Source organism: Ceratotherium simum, chromosome Y (genome assembly GCF_057802395.1).
Source record: "Ceratotherium simum simum isolate JZ-2026a chromosome Y, ASM5780239v1, whole genome shotgun sequence".
Classification (NCBI taxonomy): domain Eukaryota; kingdom Metazoa; phylum Chordata; class Mammalia; order Perissodactyla; family Rhinocerotidae; genus Ceratotherium; species Ceratotherium simum.
In genome coordinates this window covers 4,116,477-4,140,029 of record NC_141941.1, presented here as the reverse complement: position 1 = coordinate 4,140,029, position 23,553 = coordinate 4,116,477, and the positions used below count along the sequence as shown (strand labels likewise).

The 23,553-nt window shown below is 38.1% G+C and overlaps 1 protein-coding gene across 5 annotated transcripts in view; it reads left to right on the top strand.

The window, feature by feature from the left end:
- Positions 1-23,553, top strand: part of LOC147911620 (neuroligin-4, X-linked) — a 295,702-nt gene that overhangs the window by 267,994 nt on the left and 4,155 nt on the right. For all 5 annotated transcript variants that reach the window (XM_087427908.1, XM_087427910.1, XM_087427909.1 and 2 more), the window contains 2 exons: positions 11,491-11,676; positions 15,518-16,307. In XM_087427908.1, the coding sequence (XP_087284034.1) occupies positions 11,491-11,676; positions 15,518-16,307 (976 nt within the window). The remainder of the gene's footprint in view (positions 1-11,490; positions 11,677-15,517; positions 16,308-23,553) is intronic.

Sequence of the window (23,553 nt, the reverse complement as noted above, 5' to 3'; positions counted from 1 at the left end):
TAAAACCCATCTTGGATAATTAGACAAAAAGTATTCTGTTTTCCGTAATTTGCTTCTGTCTCTACTCTTAAGGTAAACACACTTCACAGTTGCTTTGCTTATGTAAATGTAGATTACAAAACAGCATCAAGAAGAACAACACAATAATTTTAAGGGGTCTTCCAAGTTGAGTGCTATTGAGTACTTTTTAAAGGATGTAGAAATGTCCTCTGGAAAAGGACGTTTCCTTGGAGAAATGTGTGTTTAGATCTCCCGGCCAGGGAGGGCAGTCGTGGTGTCTATTGTCTGTTTGGGCTGTTATGACAGAATACCATAGACAGGGTGACTTGTGAACAACAGCCATTTATTTCTTACACTTCTGGAAGCTGGAAGATCAGGGTTCCAGCATGATCCAGGTGAGGACCCTTTGCAAGTGCAGAGTTCAGACTGCTGACTTCTTGTTGCATCCTCACATGGCTAGCTCTCTGGCCTCTTCTTATAAGAACAGTAATCCCATTCATGAGGGCTCCTCCCTTGTGACCTAATCACCTCCCAAAGGCCCCACCTCCTAATATCATCACATTAGGGGTTAGGATTTCAACATATGCATTTTAAGAGGAAAAAAAAACATTCAGTCCATTGCAAGTAGAAATGATAGAGGGTGTGGCACTGGTCATTAAATACAGGTGTCATACCTAATTAAGTAGATTTAGCTCATTGTGCAGGTAACACTTCATATGGGCACCATGATTCAAAGCATTTCCCCAATGGGGTCTTGTTGCTTCGTAGTTAGAGAGTTTCTGTTTGGGGTGATGAAAACATTTTAGAAATAGGCAGTGATGATGGTTGCACATCATTGTGAATGTTCTGAATCCCATCGAATTGTACACTTAGAAATGATTAAAACAGCAAAATGTATAGCGCACGCACACACACATATGTATATACCGTATCACATCTATATCTCTCTGTATATATATTCACATGATTTTTCATTTTAGTTGTGCTCAATTTAAGGGCAGTTTGAGACAGCACAAGAGTATAATACTGCACACACTTTTTACCCCAAATAAAACAGACCAGAGTCCATCACAGAGACACAAAAGGAATAGAGACTTTCAGATCCCCGAGTTGAGCATAAATTTGACTTCACAATTTCTGGCAGATGAAGCAAAAAAAAAAAGAGAGAAAGAAACACATTTGGTTCCAGGATTTCTATATTTCTGGCAAGAGAAAGCTTTTCCCTTTTCCTTCTGATGCTTTATGAAGAGCAGTTATGGGGTCGGTGATAAAAGAGGGGGCGGTGAAGGAAGGCTCCGTGCCCTTTTCTTCAGCAGCAGCTAGCAGATTCACCCATGACATTAAGAATAATATACCAACGTCTGAGACGACATCCCTAAAGGGAGACCCTGCCTGTTATGTGTAATGACAGCCTACACTCTTGAACCTGGAAAAATACTACCTGGGTTGTGCTAAGTTTATTCTTAAAAGACCAACCCCAGATAGCTACAGCTGCCAAATACAACTGCAGAGAGCAGTGCTTCTCAAATTGGGAATCTCTTCTGGTTTTTAGCATCTACCCCTCGATTGTACCACCAGAGATTCTCATTCTGTGTCTGGGTTGGAGCCCACATGTTTCCATTTTTACTGAGAACTCAGGATCGTGCTGATGTACCCCCGACCAACATTCCGAGATAGCCCAGCCTTCCAGGCCCTAAGTATCGTGAGGGCTGGGAGAGGATGGCCCTAGCTCACCCATCTAACACAGTGGAGGATGCAGAGCTGTCCCTAACAAGTGAGTTCAGGAGACAGGGAGCACCTGCACTCGGAGGTACTCGCTGGCAACTCTCTCTCCGGCTCATTTTCAACATGGCTGAGTCAGATATTGAGATGCAGCTTGGAATTATCAGACTAAAGCACCAGGGAAAAGCTTTGGACACTTTTCCCTCTGAGTCCCTGTTTTTCGCTCTTTCTGCCCTTGTCTATCAAGTTTGGCACCATTGAAACTGTTGTGATGGTAACGAAATGAGTCTATGCTTTATCCTTTGAAGTGATTTGATACACACATTTATTTTAACTAGAAGATCTTTTACATCTACTATGTATGTTCTTGTTTGAAATACCTCTTGTACACAAAAGCACTTGGGCAAATTCTCACAGCTTTAAAAATAGGGATTGTGCCTTTGGCTAAAGGTAAATTAAACATAACAGGCCATTGACCCTTTTTTCATAATCATCATGACCACCAAGCCCTTACTAAGTATTTTCCTGCACAAGAAGAGCAACTCACATTTACATGAAGCTTTATAACACACAAAGTGTTTTCACATTCGTCCTCTCTTTCCAGGTCATTGATTGAAGGAGTTTTACTAACCTTTTCCTTTCGTGATGGTGGTGGAATGGGCAAGACCACCATTTGGCGTTAAAAGAATCCTGGATTTTATTCAGCTTGCCTGCCGTAGTCATAGGGCTATTGGTAATGTACCCAACTCAGTCAGGATAAGACAAACAAGCTGTGGGATACAGAATAACAGCCCCCCACCTACATCTATATCCTACTCCCCAGAACCTGGGAATACATGGTAAGAGGGATTACCTGGTAAACCTTATGTGGTAAGAGGGATTTTGCAGATGTATTAAGATAAGGCTCTTGAGATGGAGAGAGCTTCCTCAGTTATCCAGGTGGGGTGCAATGTAATCAAAAAGTTCTTTATAGGAGGGAAGCTGGAGAGTCAGAACACGAGACTACCTGAAGTTGGAAGCAGAGTTCAGAGAGGAGAGAAGATGCTATGCTACTGGCTTGGAAGACGGAAGATGGAACCATGAGGCAAGGAAGGTGGGTGGCCTGTAGAAGCTGGAAAAGGAACGCAAACAGTTTCTCTGTGAGAGGTGCCAGGAGGACCCATCCTTCCAAAAGCATTTTAGACTTCTGAACTCCAAAACTGTTAAGATAAGAAATATATATATTATTAAGGCACTCGGTTTGCAGTAATTCGTTACCGTAAGCAGCAATAGTAAACTAATATACAACAGGATGTAATTTTTACTTGTTTATTGTCTATCTACCCATGCTAGAATATGAGTTTCAGGCAGTTAAAGATCTAGTTTATCCCGTTCACTCTTGCGTCTTCAGCATTAGGACAATTAGTGCCTGGAATATTGGAGGCACCCATGAAGATCTGTTGAATGAGCCATAAATTAACCCCACATGCCTGTTAAATATTTTTTCTCTATTACACTTTCACTATTTCAAAATCTGTACTTTTTCCACAGTTGATTCCAGCTCATTCTGCTTTTCCTTTTTGGCCATTGCAAGATTAATGATATTTTGCTGAACCCAAGAGTAATGGCCAAAATTTGGTGGACCGAATGTGACTGTACATGCTGTCTGTCCATGGAAGACTTGATGTTTTTGACTCTGGAGAATTTCTTTGTTTAAGCCCATAAAATCTTGTGAGATAAAAGTTCTTAAGTGTAGAATCGGCACAATTAGAGTTGATTAAAGTCTAGTCTTTTTTAAGAACAGAGAGTTATCCTCTTTTTGAGATGAATTTGCCCGTATCTGCTCTGATATGTGATCCATTTAATGTTTTTATGTTAATTTTCAGAGAGGAATCTTAGTCCTTGCCATTCAAATTTCTCAGGAAATCTTTGCCTGCATCTCCATGTGCCATTAGGACAGAATTATCAAAAATGACAAAACAAGGGCAATTATAACAATAAGCGTTAGTACAGTAAGAGATAAGATGGGATTTTGTAACTGCTGACAAATGAAGAGTCTCTCCTATTTAGTTAAAACAGCATTCCAAAGATCTCATATCCAGTACTTGGTGAAACTCCCTTCTAATTTCCACAATACAGTCTCCAAATTAGCCAACCTTTCAAGTCTTGTAAGAAAAGTTATTTTAATGGGGCTTAGAACAGCCACCCCAAGTATGCATTGTGGTTCAAGATAAGAGGAACTTGAGAGTCATGGGCATATGAGCTATGCCATCTTTGGAAAGAAAAATAGCAAAGACTATAAAAACACTGATCTTAGAATAGTTATGAACATATAATATATTATAGGGAACGTGACAAGGCAGAGAGCATAGCATGGTTAAAGTGCTCAACCAAAGAGACAGTTTTCGCCTGTGATACCTGGAAAATATTTGCACTATCTGCCTTCACTCATTTCTGGAAAATATCATCTTCCTTCTTCAATAACCTTTCTATTACTGAAACTAAACATTCCATTGTGATTTTAGCTGTTTTATATGTCATCACATTTAGTGATTACTCGTGTGTATTATTTCATCTAAGATCTTCTCATTGTTTTTCTTAATTAAAACAATCTTCCTAATTGTGCTCCAAGTTTGCCAGAAAAAAACAATGTTGGGAAGCTTGGGAATATTTCTGGGTACGACAAAGGATTCTGTGAGCTGGTAGATGACGTTGGATTTAGATAAAATTGAAAAAGAATGCACTGTCCTTATTTGATTCAGTTCTGATTATCTTATGGAAAAATAAAAACAAACCAGATTAATTCTTGGCTGCCCACAGATAGCATCTAACAGTAAGCACTAGGAAACACCACCATCACTACCGTATGCTTATTTTGCAGTTGAGGATAGAAGAGTGCATCGAAACAGAGCAACATATTTTGAATTAGTGCACTTTAAAAGGAGTTATGAAAATTATGTTTCATATTTGTAACATAGTGTGTAAGTCATCTTTTTTCTTATATGCACTTTACAGTGCCCTGAATACCATATGGGTATAAAATATGTATCTCATGTGTCTTTATAAATATACTTTGATGGCAAAAAATATGACTTTCAGTTCTAATGTTTTAAATATTAATATTTAAACTAATATTATTATTAATTTATAATATAAATTATACACAAATATATAAATGCAATAAATATATAAATATAGTATTGTTAAATATTAATATTGATATTATTATTAATATTTAAAATATTGTTGAAAATTTTGAACAAATTGAAGCTTACAAATGCAAGAAAAACCACACTTCTGTGTAAGTTTTCACGACATCTAAGGAAATCCACTCAAATAATGTATCATTTTTCTCCGGCATTTAGCACATTGTTTGGGTCACTGTGGTACAAAATAAATGTTAGTTGAATAAGCATTTCCATAATTTTTACAGCATGAGTAAAAGCTGTGATATATGTTTGGCCTTGCAAAATAAATATGCGTCACCTTTATGCAAAATTATTCACAAACAGCATCTGCAGTCAGAGAGCATGTAAGCTATCTTTATCATCTGTATAATCTTAAAGTCAGAGTCTGAGTAGACCAGTAATCAATTTTCCCTATGGACCCATTTCATTTATTCAAAGGGCACCTCTTCATACTTGCTATGTGTAGGTGAAACAGAATAAATAGCAGTGTTTCTGATATCAAGGAAGTCAGTCTTCTTGGTGACCAGTTTTGAGCAGACACTGTACACCAGGCACAGTGCTTTTCTATGCTCATTGTCCAATGAGTTCTCAGCACTGCTGTGGGGTAGCTTCTCTTCTCAATTCCACACTTGAGAAAAGTGGGGCTTTGAAATCTTAAGTAACATGCCTGAGGCTTCACCATAGATTCAGCATAGACTCTGAATCCAGTGCAAGCAATAACTCTGCTACTGACCTACAAGCAGATACCCTTCATATAAAGTGGTAAGGTCTATAATAGAAATTCATTTAAAGAATTTACTGTGCTGAGAGAACTGAGATGATTTGGAAATTTTTGAAAAGTTATCTGCATTGGTGGAGGGAAAGAGATGAAATGGCAGTGCCCTAGACCAGCGAGGTGATGGGGCTGACCACAGATGGCGCTGTGCTCCATTGGCAAATGGTGCAGCTTGAGGTGAGGCCATATCTACAGAAGGAAGGCACGTTTTGGCAGGGTATGCAAGGCAATTTACAAGCTCATGGCAGCCCTGTAAAGAGCATCCTAGATGTAGGAGACTGCATATAAAAAGGCAAAGAGATATAGAGTGCAAGGCGTGTCCTGGGGCAGTTCACAAGTAATGTGGTGGGTTTGTAGGCTAACAAGACTTATGCAGAGCATGGCCAGAGATGTGGAGATGGGACTACCAGGAATGGCCTTGGAAGTCCCACTAACGGATTTGACTTTAAAACACACTTGCTATGGGGTGTGTGTGTGTGTGTGTGTGTGTGTGTGTGGGAGAGAGAGAGAGAGATTTCGAAGAAAGAGCTATAAATTGTGAACAGAATGTAAACAGATATTTAAAATTAAGAGAGAAAATCCTCTATAACCACATTCCTAGAGATAAACACAGTTAACTCTCTGATTTCTTTCCAGAGTTTATGTTTTACACACTCATTTTATTATGCTAATAAAAATAGGATCATATGACATGGTATTCAGCAGCTCACTGATTCCTCTTGAGACATCTTAGATGCATTTCTGTGTCCACATATATAAATACTCATTATTACTTTAAACAAATGAGGAGCCTCCTATCATATGGATTCAGCCAACAGAATTCACGCAACAAATCTCCTCCTATTCATGGACATTGATTGAGATGGTTTTCTTCCCTTGTCTTCAAAATTAGAATCAATAAGAATTGTAGATCCTTGGGTAGCTATTTTTGTACATTCAAATAAAGATTTTTTTATAGAAAGCAGTCATAGAAATAGAACTTCTGGGTCAAGGGGCTTCGAGTTTTCATTTTCATGGGTTTTGTCGGTTTTTATGAGTTTGGGAGCACCATGATTAGATTGATGGTGTGGAAATGGATTGGAAGCAGCAAGGATGAGGGAGGGAATTGAAGCTCTTATCTCAGCCACTGGGATGTGACTCAGAGGAATGACGAGGTGTATGAGCTATTTAAGAAACAAAACCGAAAGGATTTGACAGCCAACTGAATGCAAGTCATCAACAAATCTGGAGAAAGGTTCAAGTGTGAGGTTTTGCATTGAAAATAATCTAAAGTTGGCTCAAAGGAGATTTGGTTCCAGACTGGCCATTACCAAATTTTCATCAATGGGAAACTTATTTAGCAATTATTTTCATATTTTGATCTATGTTGTGTAACAAACTTTATTTTATATTTTGTTTCCATAATATCATCAACTTTAGTTTTGTGAATTAATATAATTTCAACGAAGGTATCTTAAAACACCTGCTCAGCCTTATTCTAAATAATTATGTGGAGATATAATACACTTTATGAAAATAATGCAAGGAATCCCATTAACAATTTAATGGACCCCAAATTTGGAAACTTGTGCTGTAGAAATCATGTGTCCTTCGTAATTGTCTTAGATTTATTCTACTGACATTGGAAATAGAATTTGACCCTGAGCAATATTGATGTGATAATTAGATATACTAGAAAGAGGGTCAGCTATTAGTCGTGTCATTTTAAAGAAATATAAAACTAAAACTAGAGACGCTAAATTTCAATCAGATTTGCCTCTCAGACCTACAGAATCTGAGTATATGGCTTTCCTCTCCTTCCAACCCATCCTTTATAAGTATATGCCCTTTCGTTAAATCATAAGCGATTCCAATAAGAAAATTTGTTTCCCCTTGAAATGAATGCATCCAGTGAATAACTGGTTTCCTATCAACATCAAAGAATATAGATTTGCATTCATTGGACTGATGTTCATTTTTATACCTCTTCTCTAATCCTCATCACACAGATTTCTTTTTGGGCTCATTTACATGTCCTAAAGTAAATTCTATCTATTCTCATTAAAGAATTTTTATTTAAACATTTCTTCTTTGCTTTCACTCCATTAAATTAAATATGTGCATGCGCGCACACACACAGGAGGGAGGTGTTCCTATATTGCAAATCCTCATGCTACTCTATGCATACATATATATATGTGTGTATGTATAGTTAATAATAATTAAGAGTCTTAACTGCATCTCTGAAAGAGTTCTATATACGTATATGTATATATAAAGTCATAGATATAGAACTTCTGGATCAGAGTTGCAGAAATAAGAAAAATATATAGAATTATACATGTATCTGTGTATATCCTTATATAGAGTTCTTTTAGAAATGCAGGTGAGATTCTAAATTAATTCTACCAATTAGAGGTGAATACACACACTAAAAATACAAAAGCATTTTTCTATGTTCACTTAGTAATTATCTCATGGTTAATGGGCACACAGAAAACACCTACTCTGCTTATGTAATGAATTATCTCCTAAAAGAAAAGGGATTGTGGCTTTAAAGTCATATTACAAATGATCAAATGGGCAAGCCCACCTGACCCCATTGAGTTTCTTAGCATTGATTTGCAGTGTGTGGAGAGCCACGTGATCTGGAATCATTCTCCTAAACCCTGTGGTGCAACTCAAAAGAACAAGAAAACTTTAAATTATGATTACCTATCACGAAAACCTGAAACGTTCTATTCTAGGGCAATCTTAAGACCAAATACAATGCTCATTTTTACAAGATATGCATTTCATTCAACGTGCAGGGGGAAATGTGATTTCTGTCTTTTACGCATCCTTTCCATGAACTACATTTTAAAATAATCACACAACAACTGAGCCTATATTCTGTGTGTATATACAATTTTTTGTTCCTTCCAGTGCGTTGAATGAAACTGGGCATCAATCTAGTCATTAATATGTCTGAATTCAAATGGTCTCTTTTGTATCTCTCTTCATCACTCAATTGTTGGGGAGAGAGGTTACTGATTTATAAGCTTCATTTCAGAGATGGTAAATCTCAAAAACCAAATGTTTCATCAGCTGAAATGCTTCCAGGGTTTGGAGCCGAGAGTGCTTGTCAATGAAAGGAACTATTTGTTTAAAATCTCTGGTTTTAGCCAGTCAAGGGGCCTCTTCCATTAATTCACCTAGAGCGTGTATGGAAATTTACATCCTCCACTGGGAACAGACTTCTAAAGAGGTTTCTCTTAGAACTCGTCTTTGGTAGGGTGTGGGGCTGCTTCCAAATAGATTGGCTACTACCATTTTGTTGTTCATGGGATTCCATGCCAGTAAACCTACACACACATCATATGTCTGGATTATTTCAAATGCCGTATTTGACAATCAGAATAGGAAAGAAATGTGCTCTGGTAGAGAAAATAAAACTGCTTACATTCACTCTGTACCTGCAACGGAAACTCTGCCCACTTGATCATTTAGATTAAAAGTGGAGAAAAAACAATCCCTGGATGTTGCAGTAAATGAAGATTCCGTGGCAGAAACTATGGAAACACCAGCTTCAAAAAAACCACGTTCATTTGCTAAACTTCAGAGATGCATGGAGAGCTGTTTTCCTCAGGACTTTTGGAAGGAATTCAGAATCGCAAAGATCAAACCTTTCAATAGGATGCTCTTAGAAGAACTAAGATTTGCAGGATACGGAATATTAATTAGCCTCCTGTTTGAGAGGTTACAGCAGTCACGTTTTGCTAGGGAGGGAGGGATTCTGATTTAATAAAGGCTAGTGATTTACCGTATGTCGCAAATCCTCACGCTCGTCATTCTGAGAGAGTCGAGAGAGGCAGAGAGGCGGAAGGAGGAGGGATGTGTTAAAAACAGAACAGTTTTGCCAGAAAATTACTGAAGGCTTTAGGAATTAATCACCTCTCTCCTTAATGGGGAAAGAGAGGCTTGTCTTATGGTTATTATACGGCACCCAAACTGCCATTATCAACCCCTTTCAGACATAAAACCACATGAAAGAGGCTTTTCTCCCAAGCAAAGCACGATTCATTTTATGAGAAACTGTGTAAAAGGTTTAGTGATGAATGTTGGAGCCACAGAACACTCGCTGGCATGAAACTAATTAGTAATTGCTAATTAAATAAGGGAGGGGTTGGTAACGTCTGAACATTCCCACTAATCATCTACTCTCAGCTCAATCCCTAGGAACTTGAGAGAGGGCTGGATCTGAGGGATGTGCCATAAATGTACAACCTGGTGGTTGTCATCTTGCATCTATTTGTAGGTCCAGGGGATTGTGAGTCCCGATTATTGTAATTTTAGAACAAAAAGCCCCTTCCTGCTGCTTTCCTTCGAATCAGGCCATTCATTTCTGATCCCCTCCTGGCTCACATAGTGCATTTTCCACAGGTGCCCGGGAAAGCTTAGGGAAGGAAGGCTGGCTCCCTTGGTTGGCAGAGGGCTTCATCCTTTACTGATTATGTTTTAGGTTTTAGAAGCTGGCACTCAAGAGCTTCTTGGCATGCTGTCAGCTTTCTTTAGGGATGTATTTGGAGGAGCTGGTTCTGATTTATGCTATTTCAGGGCCCAGATCAGTCCATCTTCATGTATATACTGCAGCAGGCGGCCCTAGGACCTTAATAAGCATTAATTTAAACGAGTGAGTCGCATGGCCCTGAGAATAAAGAAATGGTACAGAAAGAGAAATTATCGTAATCGGGTAGTTTGCACAGGGGCAAATAAGAATGTGAAATGATAAAAACTTTTTCTGACTTTTTTTTTTTCTTCAAAAGGCTTATCCAAGATGGATTTGGACATAAAGTCGGATTAAAGTGTGTGCAATGATTTAAACTTGGAGGATGCTTTAGAAAATATTTATAGTTTTGGAGCTGAATAGGAGAGAGTGTGTCTCTCTAACAAAATGACTGCAAGCATCAGAGGAAAGCAATGTTTCCAGGTCAAGATCTTTCTTCAATGTGAGAGGAACTGGGAAGGAAATAAATATCTAAAATGGATCACTCTGCTACAATAAATACCTCATGTAGCTTTTAAGGCAGAATTAAAAATTTGATGCCTTGAGTGAAATCTAGTTCCTCAATTTACAGAATCCTCCTTTTTAAAATCAAGTGTACCAGCTCGTGCTATTTTGGGGACAGTTAGGGAGATTTGAATATGCATTGGCTTTTAAATGAGATTGAAGAACTATAAGTTTTTGTATGTAACTACAATTTTTTTCTGTATAGGAAAATATACTAAATATAGCATACTAAACTATTAAAGAGTGAGATCTTATGATATCTGTAGTTTACTTTGAAACTTAAGCATTAAAAGGAGTTAAAATATTAATAATGAATTCAATGGGAAAAATCTACTTTTGTATACGTACACACACTCTTACACACAGATACCAACACACAAATCCTCACCTCCCACATACACACATACACTTTTTATCCAAAAACCTTCTTTTAGGAATCTTTTGTATTTTTCAAAGGAAAATGGACATATGCACAGGAATGATAACTTGAATCTAGTGAAATTCATAGTTTCTGATATTGTCACGTGTTTTAAATATTTCAGATTCATTTTGCCTTATAGGTTAGCCGGTATGTACCCACAGATGAGACATTTTATCATGGTGTCAACAAAAACAATAACCGTTATAACTGTTGTTTACATAATCCTTTCTGCCAAGAAATTGTTCTACGATGTTGCTTCTCATTTATAGGAAGAAAAGAATGAACAGGGTCAACCGTGAGATATCTTTTCAAATAGCAACAATGTTTACGTGCTTTTTATAGTTGACCACCTAAAATACCCTGTGTTCTCTTGTAGGGTTTTTAAGTACTGGTGACCAGGCGGCCAAAGGCAACTATGGGCTCCTGGATCAGATCCAAGCACTGCGGTGGATTGAGGAGAACGTTGGCGCCTTTGGTGGTGATCCCAAGAGGGTGACCATCTTCGGCTCAGGCGCGGGAGCCTCTTGTGTCAGTCTCTTGACCTTGTCCCACTATTCAGAAGGTAATAAAGGCAGTCTCATGGAGGGCAGGCGACCCCCAGGACTGAGGAATGAGCACACGCAAAAAGTTCATATCCAAGGTGCAAGATGAAGTTGCCATAAGTCTCTTAGAAATCTCCATGCAAAATCCCCCAAATGACATATATCTACATTCTCTTCTTTTAACTTGGCTTTCTTTCCATTTTTTTATAATTGAGGTATAGTTGACCTGTAACATATTAGTTTCAGGTGTACCACATAATGATTCAATATTTGTATATGTTGAGAAATGATCGCCACAATAATTTAACATCCCTCACCACACATAGTTACAAAGCTTTTTTTTCTTGTGATGAGAACTTTTAAGATCTACTCTCTTAGCAACTTTCAGTTATACAGTACAGTATTATTATTATTATTATTTTTGTGTGTGGAAGATCGACCCTGAGCTAACATCTGCCAACCCTCCTCTTTTTGCTGAGGAAGACTGGCCCTGGGCTAACATCCATGCCCATCTTCCTCCACTTTATATGGGACACCGCCACAGCATGGCTTGCCAAGCGGTGCGTTGGCATGCGCCTGGGCTCCGAACCAGTGAACCCCAGGTTGCCGCAGCGTAACACATGCACTTACCTGCTTGTGCCACTGGGCCGGCCCCCTGAGGTTTTTACCTAGGGGCTAACTCAAGGCAATTACCTCTTATGCAGTGGGGATGGACGTTCCAAGCAATGTCAGAGGAGAGATTGAAAAGAGAAATCAATTGGGATTGGATGCAGTTGGTTCTGGAAACATGGTAATAACGTCTTAGCTCTCCCTGCAAAGTAAGACACAGGAAAACCCAGCCCTGGGATACCTTGGCAAGTGCAAATGATTATTCGTAATAAGAATCTAAATCGTCAAGGTTGTGTTGTATTTCCTTCTGTGTCATTGGTTGGTTTCAGAATTGCACCATACCTATTTGAACCATTTACATCAAAAGTACTTGAAACTTCAAAGGAATTATTTTTTATTTAAAGAATCTTGCAAAAGGGGTCAAAAGGTAACAAAATTAAAAAAAAATAAAAACAAATAAAATTGTGTAGAATTCTAATAAAATAAAAATCAAAGAACTGTAGCACTGAAAGGGACCTTGAAGCTCATGTACTCCAAAACTGTCATTTATAGAAAAGGAAATTGAGGCTCAGAGACATCGCATGACCTTCCTAAGGTCACACAGCAAGTGATAGAGCCAAGAAAGAAACCAGACTTCCCAGACCCAGATTCAAACATATTCCCATTATTCTTCTTTAGCTATTAAAAATTAGGGAAGAGTGGAGGGTAGTCTTGATCTTCTAGGTAGAATAAACTTTCACTTAGGGATTCATGAATATCTGTGAATTGAGAAACTATTAGGAAATTCCTGATTGCCTGTCACATTTGGTATTTCACGTACCAACTGCTTTTCCACTTTCAACCTGTATTGTTGTGCTTCAAATTTCCCCTGAGGGTATTCAACAGGCCTTAGGAAATAAAAATGTTCAACTGGAGTAGAAATTTTACTAGCCCTAGGCATCAATTTGACAAGTAGATTTTCAGCTTAGTAATGAGATTCACAACTCACATTTCAATAGGATGCTTGGTGCAGGAAACAGACAATCAACCATCAGTCAAATCAGGGGTGACAAGGCTGTAGATTATTTCATAAGGCGAAGGAGAGGTGGAATTAAAGGCTAATATTTGTACTAACCCTTTATTTTAAAAAAAGGAAAATGTGAATAATTAGTTAAATCATTGGTAATATCCATTCTTATAGCATTTTAGAAAATACTTAAACTTTCACGTTTCTCAATTGATACAGTCATAGTTCTAGATTTAGAAAGTAGTCAGGACCAAATTCAGTAGTAACCAAACACATATGAGCCAAAACTATTTGGAGGAAGGGTATTAATTACTTAAATCAACAGATTGGAAATGATTCTGTTCTATGACAATTCCTTGCCTCGGTCATTTCTGCAAAGCAGCTTTTGAAAAACAAGCCAGCAATAGAATCAAGAATTACAAAAATATCTAGACAGTTGGGCTTAGGAATTCCACTTCTAGCAATATAGTCAACCAAATCAATATACACATGGGAAAAGATGTTTTCATGAAGATGATCGCCACTGTATTCTCATAGCAAAGAATGAAATGAAAAGCTAAAAGATTAAAAAGACAAGAAAGTTTTCAAGAATATGTGCATTTATTCAAAAGAACAATAACTAGTTTTAAGAATCATGCTTCAGATATACAATAGCCTGGAAAACACAAAGTAAAAACTATGAATATATTTAACACACTTATGCATAACAGACCAATGCAGTGGGGGAGAATAGCCAAGAGGAATTATGCTAAAATGTTAATGTAACTAGTATTTTCTAGTATGAATTTTAGGTGATTTTTTTTCTTTATCCAATTCTTCAAGTTTTAGCAGGGGTTATATTACTTCCCTAACATACAAGTATATATACACTGCTAACTCAATCATGGCCAATAGTTGTGAGAGGAAAAAGCAAGTAACCTCTAGCAGCGTTTTCCTAATTCTGATTGTTTTAACTTATGAATGTCTTCAAGAGATCAAATATTGACATCATTTCTTTAAGGTGCTCTAAAACAGTAATCTTTAAAGTTAAACACACAAGCCAATACTTGGACATTTTGGACAGAATTATAGACGCTGGGAAATTGGCCCCCAAATGACTTTGATGATGTATCAGGCAAAGCCAGATCAATTTAAAGTCTCAGCCTTGTGTGTCATCTTTGGGCAATCCTCCAAACTTTAGAATCGCATCTTCCTGATTGCAATCATTTTTTCCTTATACTCGATTGCTTGTATGACCTTAAAAATCGACAGGGCGTGAACTTCTGGACTCCCAGCTAAATGCTTTATTCTTCCAGCAACTCATGAGACGTCAGAGCTAGATCGTGCTGGAATTCAAGGAAAGGGCAGGAACAGATAAGAAATTGAAGGCTGTGATTTTATAGTCCATCATCTCTTGTCCTATAGTAGTTAAAAATAGAGTTTTCTTTTGTTTTTTTACTTTGAGACATTCATGTGGTAGACTGACCTGATGGAAAATTTTAAGCTACACAGAATTTTAGTCCTCAAATTTTACTCTTCAAAATTGCTCAAGATTTTTCAAGTTTCTCACCAAACAGATGTTTTTAAAATGTGGCAGAATAAATTAGACAAAAATCTGGGCTTTGAATGGGTGAAATTTTGAAATTAATGATTTTTTGAAAAATACATTTTAGTTGGGCATTCCAGTGAGGATTTCTTTAGGAATAGCTAATTTAATTTAAAATTGTAATGCTTCCAATATATTGAGGGTGGAAATAGAAATACATCCCTGAATTTGTACTCTGAAATTGATTTCAGTGGGTTTTTTTTCCTCGTTATGAAGTGGTACCTGCTTTTGCCAGTGAAACAAAATGTCTTTTGACTTCTTATTGCCACAAAGCATATTTTTATGGAATGGGAGATCTGATTGCTCTGAGAGGCTTTATTTATAGCATCTGGGGATGAAGAAGCCAACACTACACTAAATTGTGGAAGGATAAAGAGATTACATATTTTTACCACAGCGAAAGTGTAAATGTAGTTTCATTTTCTTAAACAGCATTTGTGTGTGTGTGTGTGTAAGAACATCCCATAAAACCAATGTCCAGTGGGAGCAGGGGTAGGGAAAATGGGATGGAAATGAGTGAAAGAGATCCTGAAAAAGCTGAATGCCACTGTATCCCGAAATTCACATGCCGGAGAGACAATCAGAGCCTTCTTTGCTAAGTAAAGGCTGCTTTTCTATCTTTTGGGTTTTCATTTGCATGTCCACAATTTTGCACCTGCAGGTCTGTTCCAGAAGGCGATCATCCAGAGCGGGACCGCCCTGTCCAGCTGGGCAGTGAACTACCAGCCTGCCAAGTACACTCGGATATTGGCAGATAAAGTCGGCTGCAACATGCTGGATACCACGGACGTGGTAGAATGCCTTCGGAATAAGAACTACAAAGAGCTTATTCAGCAGACAATCACCCCGGCCACATATCACATTTCCTTCGGTCCTGTCATCGACGGGGATGTTATCCCAGATGACCCTCAGATCCTGATGGAGCAGGGGGAGTTCCTTAATTATGACATCATGCTTGGTGTCAACCAAGGGGAAGGCTTAAAGTTTGTTGACGGCATAGTGGACAATGAAGATGGCGTGACGCCCAACGACTTTGACTTCTCCGTGTCCAACTTTGTGGACAACCTTTATGGCTATCCGGAGGGGAAAGACACCTTGCGGGAGACCATTAAATTCATGTACACGGACTGGGCAGATAAGGAAAACCCGGAAACTCGACGGAAAACCCTGGTAGCTCTCTTTACAGACCACCAGTGGGTGGCCCCCGCTGTGGCCACAGCTGACCTGCACGCCCAGTATGGCTCTCCAACATATTTCTACGCCTTCTACCACCACTGCCAAAGCGAAATGAAGCCCAGCTGGGCAGACTCAGCCCACGGCGACGAAGTACCCTATGTGTTTGGGATCCCCATGATTGGCCCTACTGAACTCTTCAGCTGTAACTTCTCCAAGAATGATGTCATGCTCAGCGCAGTGGTCATGACGTACTGGACAAATTTCGCCAAAACTGGGTATGTTCTTCTCCACCTCAGGTTATCGCCCTACTTCTAGCTTGATGGTTCCTCTGTGTAAGTGCTGTTTCCATGACACAATAGACCACGGTACACAGGCATGCACACACATGCACGCACAATAGCAGTCATTTTTCCCCAACATCTGTGGGGCCCTCGTTTTTTCTTTACCCCTAAATTGTTTTCTGTCAAACCAGATTTTTACTAGAATGCTGGTTGCATATTGAAAATTCTATGTTTCCTATCTGCTGGGGCAGAATTTAGACATATTTGGCAATTCTATTGAAAGATGATCCCAGAGTTTCAAATCTAAATAGGACCTAACCTCATTTGGTAAATAATAGGGTTATCAAAACACATGTGGCACATGGCAAATTGTATTTATTGTGTAGCCACAGGAATGAAATAAATCTCACAATACCTATGAAGAAATAATATGTGTGTATGTATATACATAATATGTATATATATATCTGTATGCCTATACTCACATAATATTTCTCTATAGTTATGAGATTTATTTCATATATATACATGTATTTACAAATATATTTATTCACTTATATATCATTTATACATATTTCTTTCATAAATCAATATAAATTTCTTATATGTATCTATATAGAGAGATATAACATCTATATGTAGATAGATATCTCATATCTATCCATATCTATCTATCTATACATATCTCTGTTATATCTCATATCTATAGATAGATATCTCATATCTATCTATCTATCTATCTATCTATCTATCTATCTATCTATCTATCTGTCCATTATATAGATATATCTAAAGAAAGCTCATTGGTTAGATCTCGTAGAAAATATACAAGAGCTACACGTACAACAGGGTCCACCAATATTCTACTGAGCAGATTCTCTGCAAACAATGAGAGAAAAGACCCCCCAACATCTTAAACAGCTACAAATATCTTGGCACCTTTTAATTTTCTCTTGTCTAATAACATAATTGTGGAAATTAATGAGGTATCATTCTGTTCTACCTGTGTGTGCTTCTGCATTAACCTTGAGCCTCTTGTACTGAATTAAAAATGAAGATGCTCACTGCTCTGGCTCCGAGGGGTGGTAAATCTTCCCACGGATGCCCGATGGCAGCCTTAGGTTCCCCCACTGCAGCAGCCCTGCAGTGCCCAAGCCTTATGAAGCTCTATTGAGAGGATGGGAGATGAGGAAGGTTCCCATGCATAGGGCTTTAGCAGATACCATCCTTTACAATGATTCCAAATATTCTGTGGTAGGAAATGGTTTCAGAATGTTTTGTCATCTTGGCAAAAGTATGGCATGTTTATTGAGTGGAAAACATGTTGCATGGATACCTGCTTTGAACCGTCAGATTTTACAAATTTGGTCTAAGAAAGGCTTTCACGGGGGCAGTGGGGAAGAGAGAAGGTACAACCATTTGGAAGAGATGCTTGCCTCACCAATAGGTTCTGTCTTTGACAAGGAAATGATTGAAGTCAAGTCAACAAGTATTTTTAGATAAACCTTGTTTATTAGATTCTTAAAACTGCTATAACAAAGAGCCAAAGATGGTGTGGCTTAAAACAACAGAAATTGATTGTTTCCCAGTTCTGGATGCTGGAAGTTCACAATGAAGGTTTCGGCAGGGCTGAGCTCCTTCTAAAACCTGTAGGGGAATATTTCCATGAGTCTTAGCTTTTGGAGGTTTGCTGGCACTCTTTGCTGTTGCTTGACTTGCAGCTACATTACTCCAGTCTTGGCCTGTGTCATCACATGGCAGTCTCTCTCTGTGTCTATCTTTAGGTGGTCATCTTCTTATAAGGGCGCTGGTCATATCGGTTTAGAATTCCATCCTACGCCAGTATGACCTCATCGCATCTTGACTAATTACGTCTGCAAAGAGCCTATTTCCAGTAAGGTCACATTCTGAGGTACTGGGGGTTAGGACTTCAGCATGTCTTAATTAGAGAGGGGAGCAGTTCAACTCATAACACCTTTTAAAGGCAAGACCACGCCCAGTTGTGTCATAGAACTCAGATATGTGATGTCCGCCCTCGCAAAGTACTGCATTCTCTAGAAGCAGAAATGAATGGGCATTCCCCAAACCATGGCTCTGCCCATTCTCTCTTCACTACATTGCCATCCAAACGTATCATTCTTTGTGTAATAATGAAACACGCAGTCATGACTCATGACTTACTTTTGTTAAAACCACATATTCTTTTTTCCCTTACATGTTTTGGAAATAAACTTTATATGATATTCTTAAATGGAAAGCTAGTATCATTCACAATCAATTTAACTCAACCATTAAAAAACCCCTGAAATCCAAATAAAGCCATTAGATTCTCGTTAGCTCTTCTCGCCTGCCAAAGGCTCTGACGCTGATGCTCTCTCATTGTTTAAAAAAAGAGGAAAAGATAGAGGAAATTAATTAATGTCATGAGATAGTAAAGAACTGCTAGCACCAAATGGACACCTTCACGAGGACCTATCCAAGACTGAGCCAGGGATGAAAATACCACCATGTTCTGTTATTGAGTGCTTTTTAATGCCCTAACTCTGTTTCCTAATATCACTTTGCCTAGAGGCCGTGGTTCATGCCCCTCGCTTGGGGAACATAGATGTGGCTATGTCAAATAGCCTGATATTAATCACTGGCCAAATATATTCATGTGGCCATTAGTGGTATGTGTTTAGGGTGTATTTGGCTTTCATAAAGATGTTAAAGTAGCTGGAACAGATGGGGAAGGAGAAAGGACTTCAATTTGGAGGAATAGTTCTCATCTCACCAGAAACCAAATCTTCAGGTAGAGATCTCACTGAGGGAACAGGATACACATGAGGGAGGGCCTTGGATGTCGGTCTGAAGAATCTGGACTTTATGCAAACAGGAGCTATTTTTATTCCTGCAGTCTGTGTGGAGCAGAGCTGAAATCATACTTAGGGATATCAACGCAGTGAGTTTTCTTAATTCATTTGGAAGGTCATTGGAATGACCCAAGTCATCCTTAAAGAAAGATACTCAGAACTTCTTCTTGTGTCCAATGCAAGGTGCAATTTCAAATGTAAGGAAATAGGGGAAAACATTTCAATGGCAGCTGGTTTAACAAGAAAACAGGAAATCTAGCTGATGGGTAGAGTCTAGTGATTTAGGTATTTGTCAATGGATGGCAAAAGCTTGAAAGGTAGTTGCTAGTTATTTCTTTTAAATAGCGTAGTGGCATGATCAGCCTGTGCAGAGGAGGATATCCTTGTCCCCAGGAGGCTGCTTCGTGTGGTCCAGGTGAGGAGAATGAGCCAAAATCGTGCCAGTAAGGGAACAGCGTAGGATAAATCATATCTCTTTATGTCAGGTGTGATGCTTACCTCTGTTCTCCAGAACATGTACTCAGGCCATGGCCCACAGAATATGAGGGAATACAAGTGAGTACCATCAACTGTTCCCTTAAGCACTAGAGAGACAAGAGTTTGATTATAAGAATATCTTCTCATCCATCTATCACAACACATTGCTGTGCAGACAGGATTATGTTACATCAGAACCTGCTTTATCATTTAGTGGGACTTCAAATCTACACCTCAGAAACAGCACCCTGTGTTTCTAATTGTTCGTACATTTGCCAGGACGAAGTGTTCTGATAATTCTTTTCATATACCCAAAGCTAACGGTTCTGACCTTATCTTTAGGTTTAAACGTTAAGTGTCTCTGGTATGCCAACATTTTTTTGTTTTTTGTCCAGCACAGAAAAATAATATTGGGGTGTGCGTGTGGAAGGTGTGGAAGGAAGGAAGGAACGAGGGAGAGAGAGAGGGAAGGAAAGAAGGGGAGAAAGAAGGAAGGAAGGAGGGGGAAAGGAAGGAAGTGGGGAGGGAGGGAGAGAGAGAGAGAAGAGAGGGTGGGAGGGAAGGAGAAGGAAGGAAGGGAGGAAGGAAGGACAGACAAGTATTCCTTTGTAGCTAGGAGGCTCTTTCAATGATCCAGGTTAGAAGACTAAAAAAAAAACAGTGCTGGAAAAGAACAATGTAGTCCAAAACCTTAAGTACTGGGATAGAAATAAGGCTGACTTGGAGAGTTTGATAAATGAGAAATAATGTCAAGGAAAAATTAAAGCTAATTCCAAGGCTTGCAAAGGACTATAAAGAATTAAAATCAGCATCATATAAAATCTCTTTGGGAATAAGAGGCCTGATTGGTGCATAGAATTCAGATGCTCATTTATCAAACACCAATGCAATTTGATTTCTTTGTGGGAAGAAGTGCATAAAAAGGGAACAAGAGAGAAACTTGGTCTCTATAGAAGATACGGCCACAAGCAGCACTTGAAGCAATCAAATGATGCATTATATAGCAAAGGCCTTAAATGCTATTGAAAGTCAGGGATGGAGGGCTAGTTCTGTAATGGCTAGTGAAACCAACATATATTTCGATTTGTCATCTTTGTTCTCAGGACTTTGGTGTAGGTATGCTTCAGAGGCCATCTCTACTTTTGAATTTTCTGGTGTCCTATGATTAATTTATATTCAACCTTTGTGAAATCTTTGCAAAAAGCAGGAAAGAGGCACTTGGGGAGGATGGCTCAGAGAACGTTGCAGCATAAATTTGGTTTTAAAAGTGACCTTTATTGCCAAAAAAGTATTTTGAGCTGAATGAATGAACATCTGTTGCATAGCTGTCACTGAACACGTATTCTTGCTGCATAGGCTAATTTTCTTCTTAGAGGTCTGTAATGAGGAGTCAGCCACGACATCGCTTTATGTGTAAGGAGAAACATACCATCGAAAGGAGCGTATCAGAGGGGTTACTGATACATTTAAAGAACTAGTATTACCTATCTCTAGCAAACAAAATAATCCACAAGATCTCAGAAACACATTCAACTCTCTGCTGCCAAGATGGTGTCTCAAATGAAATATGAGAGGTGAAAACGTATGTGTTAGGTGTTGGGAAATATGGATGAAGATATGCATGGAGGCTTTTACTAGGGAAAGAAGATATGTCTGTTTCTTTCTATCCTTATTCATTGTAATCTTCAGTTTTACTCCTGGGAACTAAAACACACCATATGCTTAAGTGAAGTCTGAAAACAAGACGTTGATATCCCACTTAGAGATCTTACTGTCTTTGGAGTATTTGACAAGGAAAATGACGGGTTTTCATAAGCTCTGTGAGTTTATCTTGGTTTTTAGCTTCTGACTGTGCAACTCCAAGAGCTTTAATAGCTGAATTGTATCAGGCTCAACCTTACTTATCAGAATTTTCAAAATCCTCCACTCTGTTCTTTGAGAACAAAATAAATGTGTTTCTTTACCTTTCAAATATACACTGAATTCTGTCAAAAATAGCCAAATAGCCAGACGAACAGAACACTCTCTTTCCCAGATGCCTGCTCCTTAATAAAAGGTCAACACATCTAATAGGCCCAGTGCAGTGAACCCAAATCAATGGAAAAATAGTAGGAATCCTCACCACCTTTCATTTCTTTTACAGCAGTAAAAATTGATGACAAATGTTTCCATGGCAGATTCCAATTAAATAGGAATTATTCAAAAATTTATTTCAAAAGACTCAAATAAAAGAAACACGAGGTGCTATACTGAATCCAACATTTTTTAAAACATATAAAAATTTAAAAAATAATAAACGAATTATTTTTAAATATATTAATGTTTGTAAATGAACACATAAATAAGATCATTGCATGAGTACCTGTAATTTTATGTATTTTTTTCATTCTTTGAGTAAAATAAAAGCACAGCACTTAGTATGTACTCAGTTAAGAGGTAAATTTTCTTTTTCTTGTGTATCACATATATTATCTTAAGTATATGTCATATATTTGTATATCTATATGTATACAGTATATAGTATACTATATATACTGTGGTATACAGTATGCTTTTACATAGCATATACTATATACAGTGTATAATACAGTGTATGTGGTATACAGTACATTTTTATACATCATATACTATACACAGTGTATAGTACACTGTATATACTCTGGGTATATACAGTATATTACTTTATAGTCCCCTCTCCCTAAGCAATCTTCGGGTGTTCTAATTTATATATTGGCAGAAGGCGATAATATTTTTTAAGCTCTTACTATATGCTAGGAATTTTGTAGTTACTATTTAACCTTCATCACTTACTTCCAACCCCAATATTCTTATCTACTCTATAAATGAGGAAGATTAGGCCAAGACAGGCTAAAGAATTTGCTCAAGATTTCACAGCTATAAAGAGGGAAAGCTGCAGAGGTTAATCCATGGAAGTGATTTTGACAGCCTCGGATTGAGGGCTAAAGTCCTTCCTTTAGCGGATGTCGTACCTGTTGGTCAAGCATGTGGTTTGCAGCCTGCACAATGCCTGGTAATGTCTGTACACTTGAGATCTTCAAGTAGGACCTTCTGGTCCCCCAGCTTTCCGGCGTGTAAGCGAGTAGGCGTGGCTGGAGCCAGCTTCATAAAAGTGCTGACAAGGAGAGATTACCTGGAAGGTAGAAGTTGCAGCACCCAGAGCAGTAAGTTAGTGTGCTGTATCTCCCACTTGTTCTGGGTCTGCACATCAGGTCTGAATGTTCAATACTGTCCACCAGGGGAATTTTTCCATGGGTAATCTCAAATTTTTCAAAACAAATAAACATAAGATGAAATCTGTTTTACAGTTCACATTACCAACTTTACAAAAAATGGAAGAAATGAGAATATGTTATCTTTCGGTGCTTGTTTGTTATGTTAAAAGAGGTGGTTGCAAAGATATTTAAAGCACCATGTTTTGTGGATTGTCTTTTAATTTTGATGATTCTCCCTCTGCCTGTACCCACTTATGTAAATAAGAAGAAAATTGTTTGATGCCAAACACACTTAGCATCTACAAAAACCCTCAATTTCTTGCATCGTGTCTTACTTCTCCTAAACAGGTTGACTTCACCACATCTAAAAGGGCTATCTTACCAAACTTCTTAGAATTAATGGAATGTTGTTTGACCTTTACATGACTCAGTTTTCAAAAGATTTTCAAGTGTATATGTATTTCTCCTTAAAATAGAGAGCAAACAAATAACGCATATTTCTATTTATTAGCATTTTGTAATTACAAAAGCCTATTCTGATTGGACTTTTACATATATTTTAGTTGTTAAAACTGCCATATCTAATCATTGATTAGAAGCAATCTAAGCAAGGAAGAGAATACTCACTTTTTGAACAATTGCCTCTAAATCAGGATATCTCAATTTCAGTACTATGGA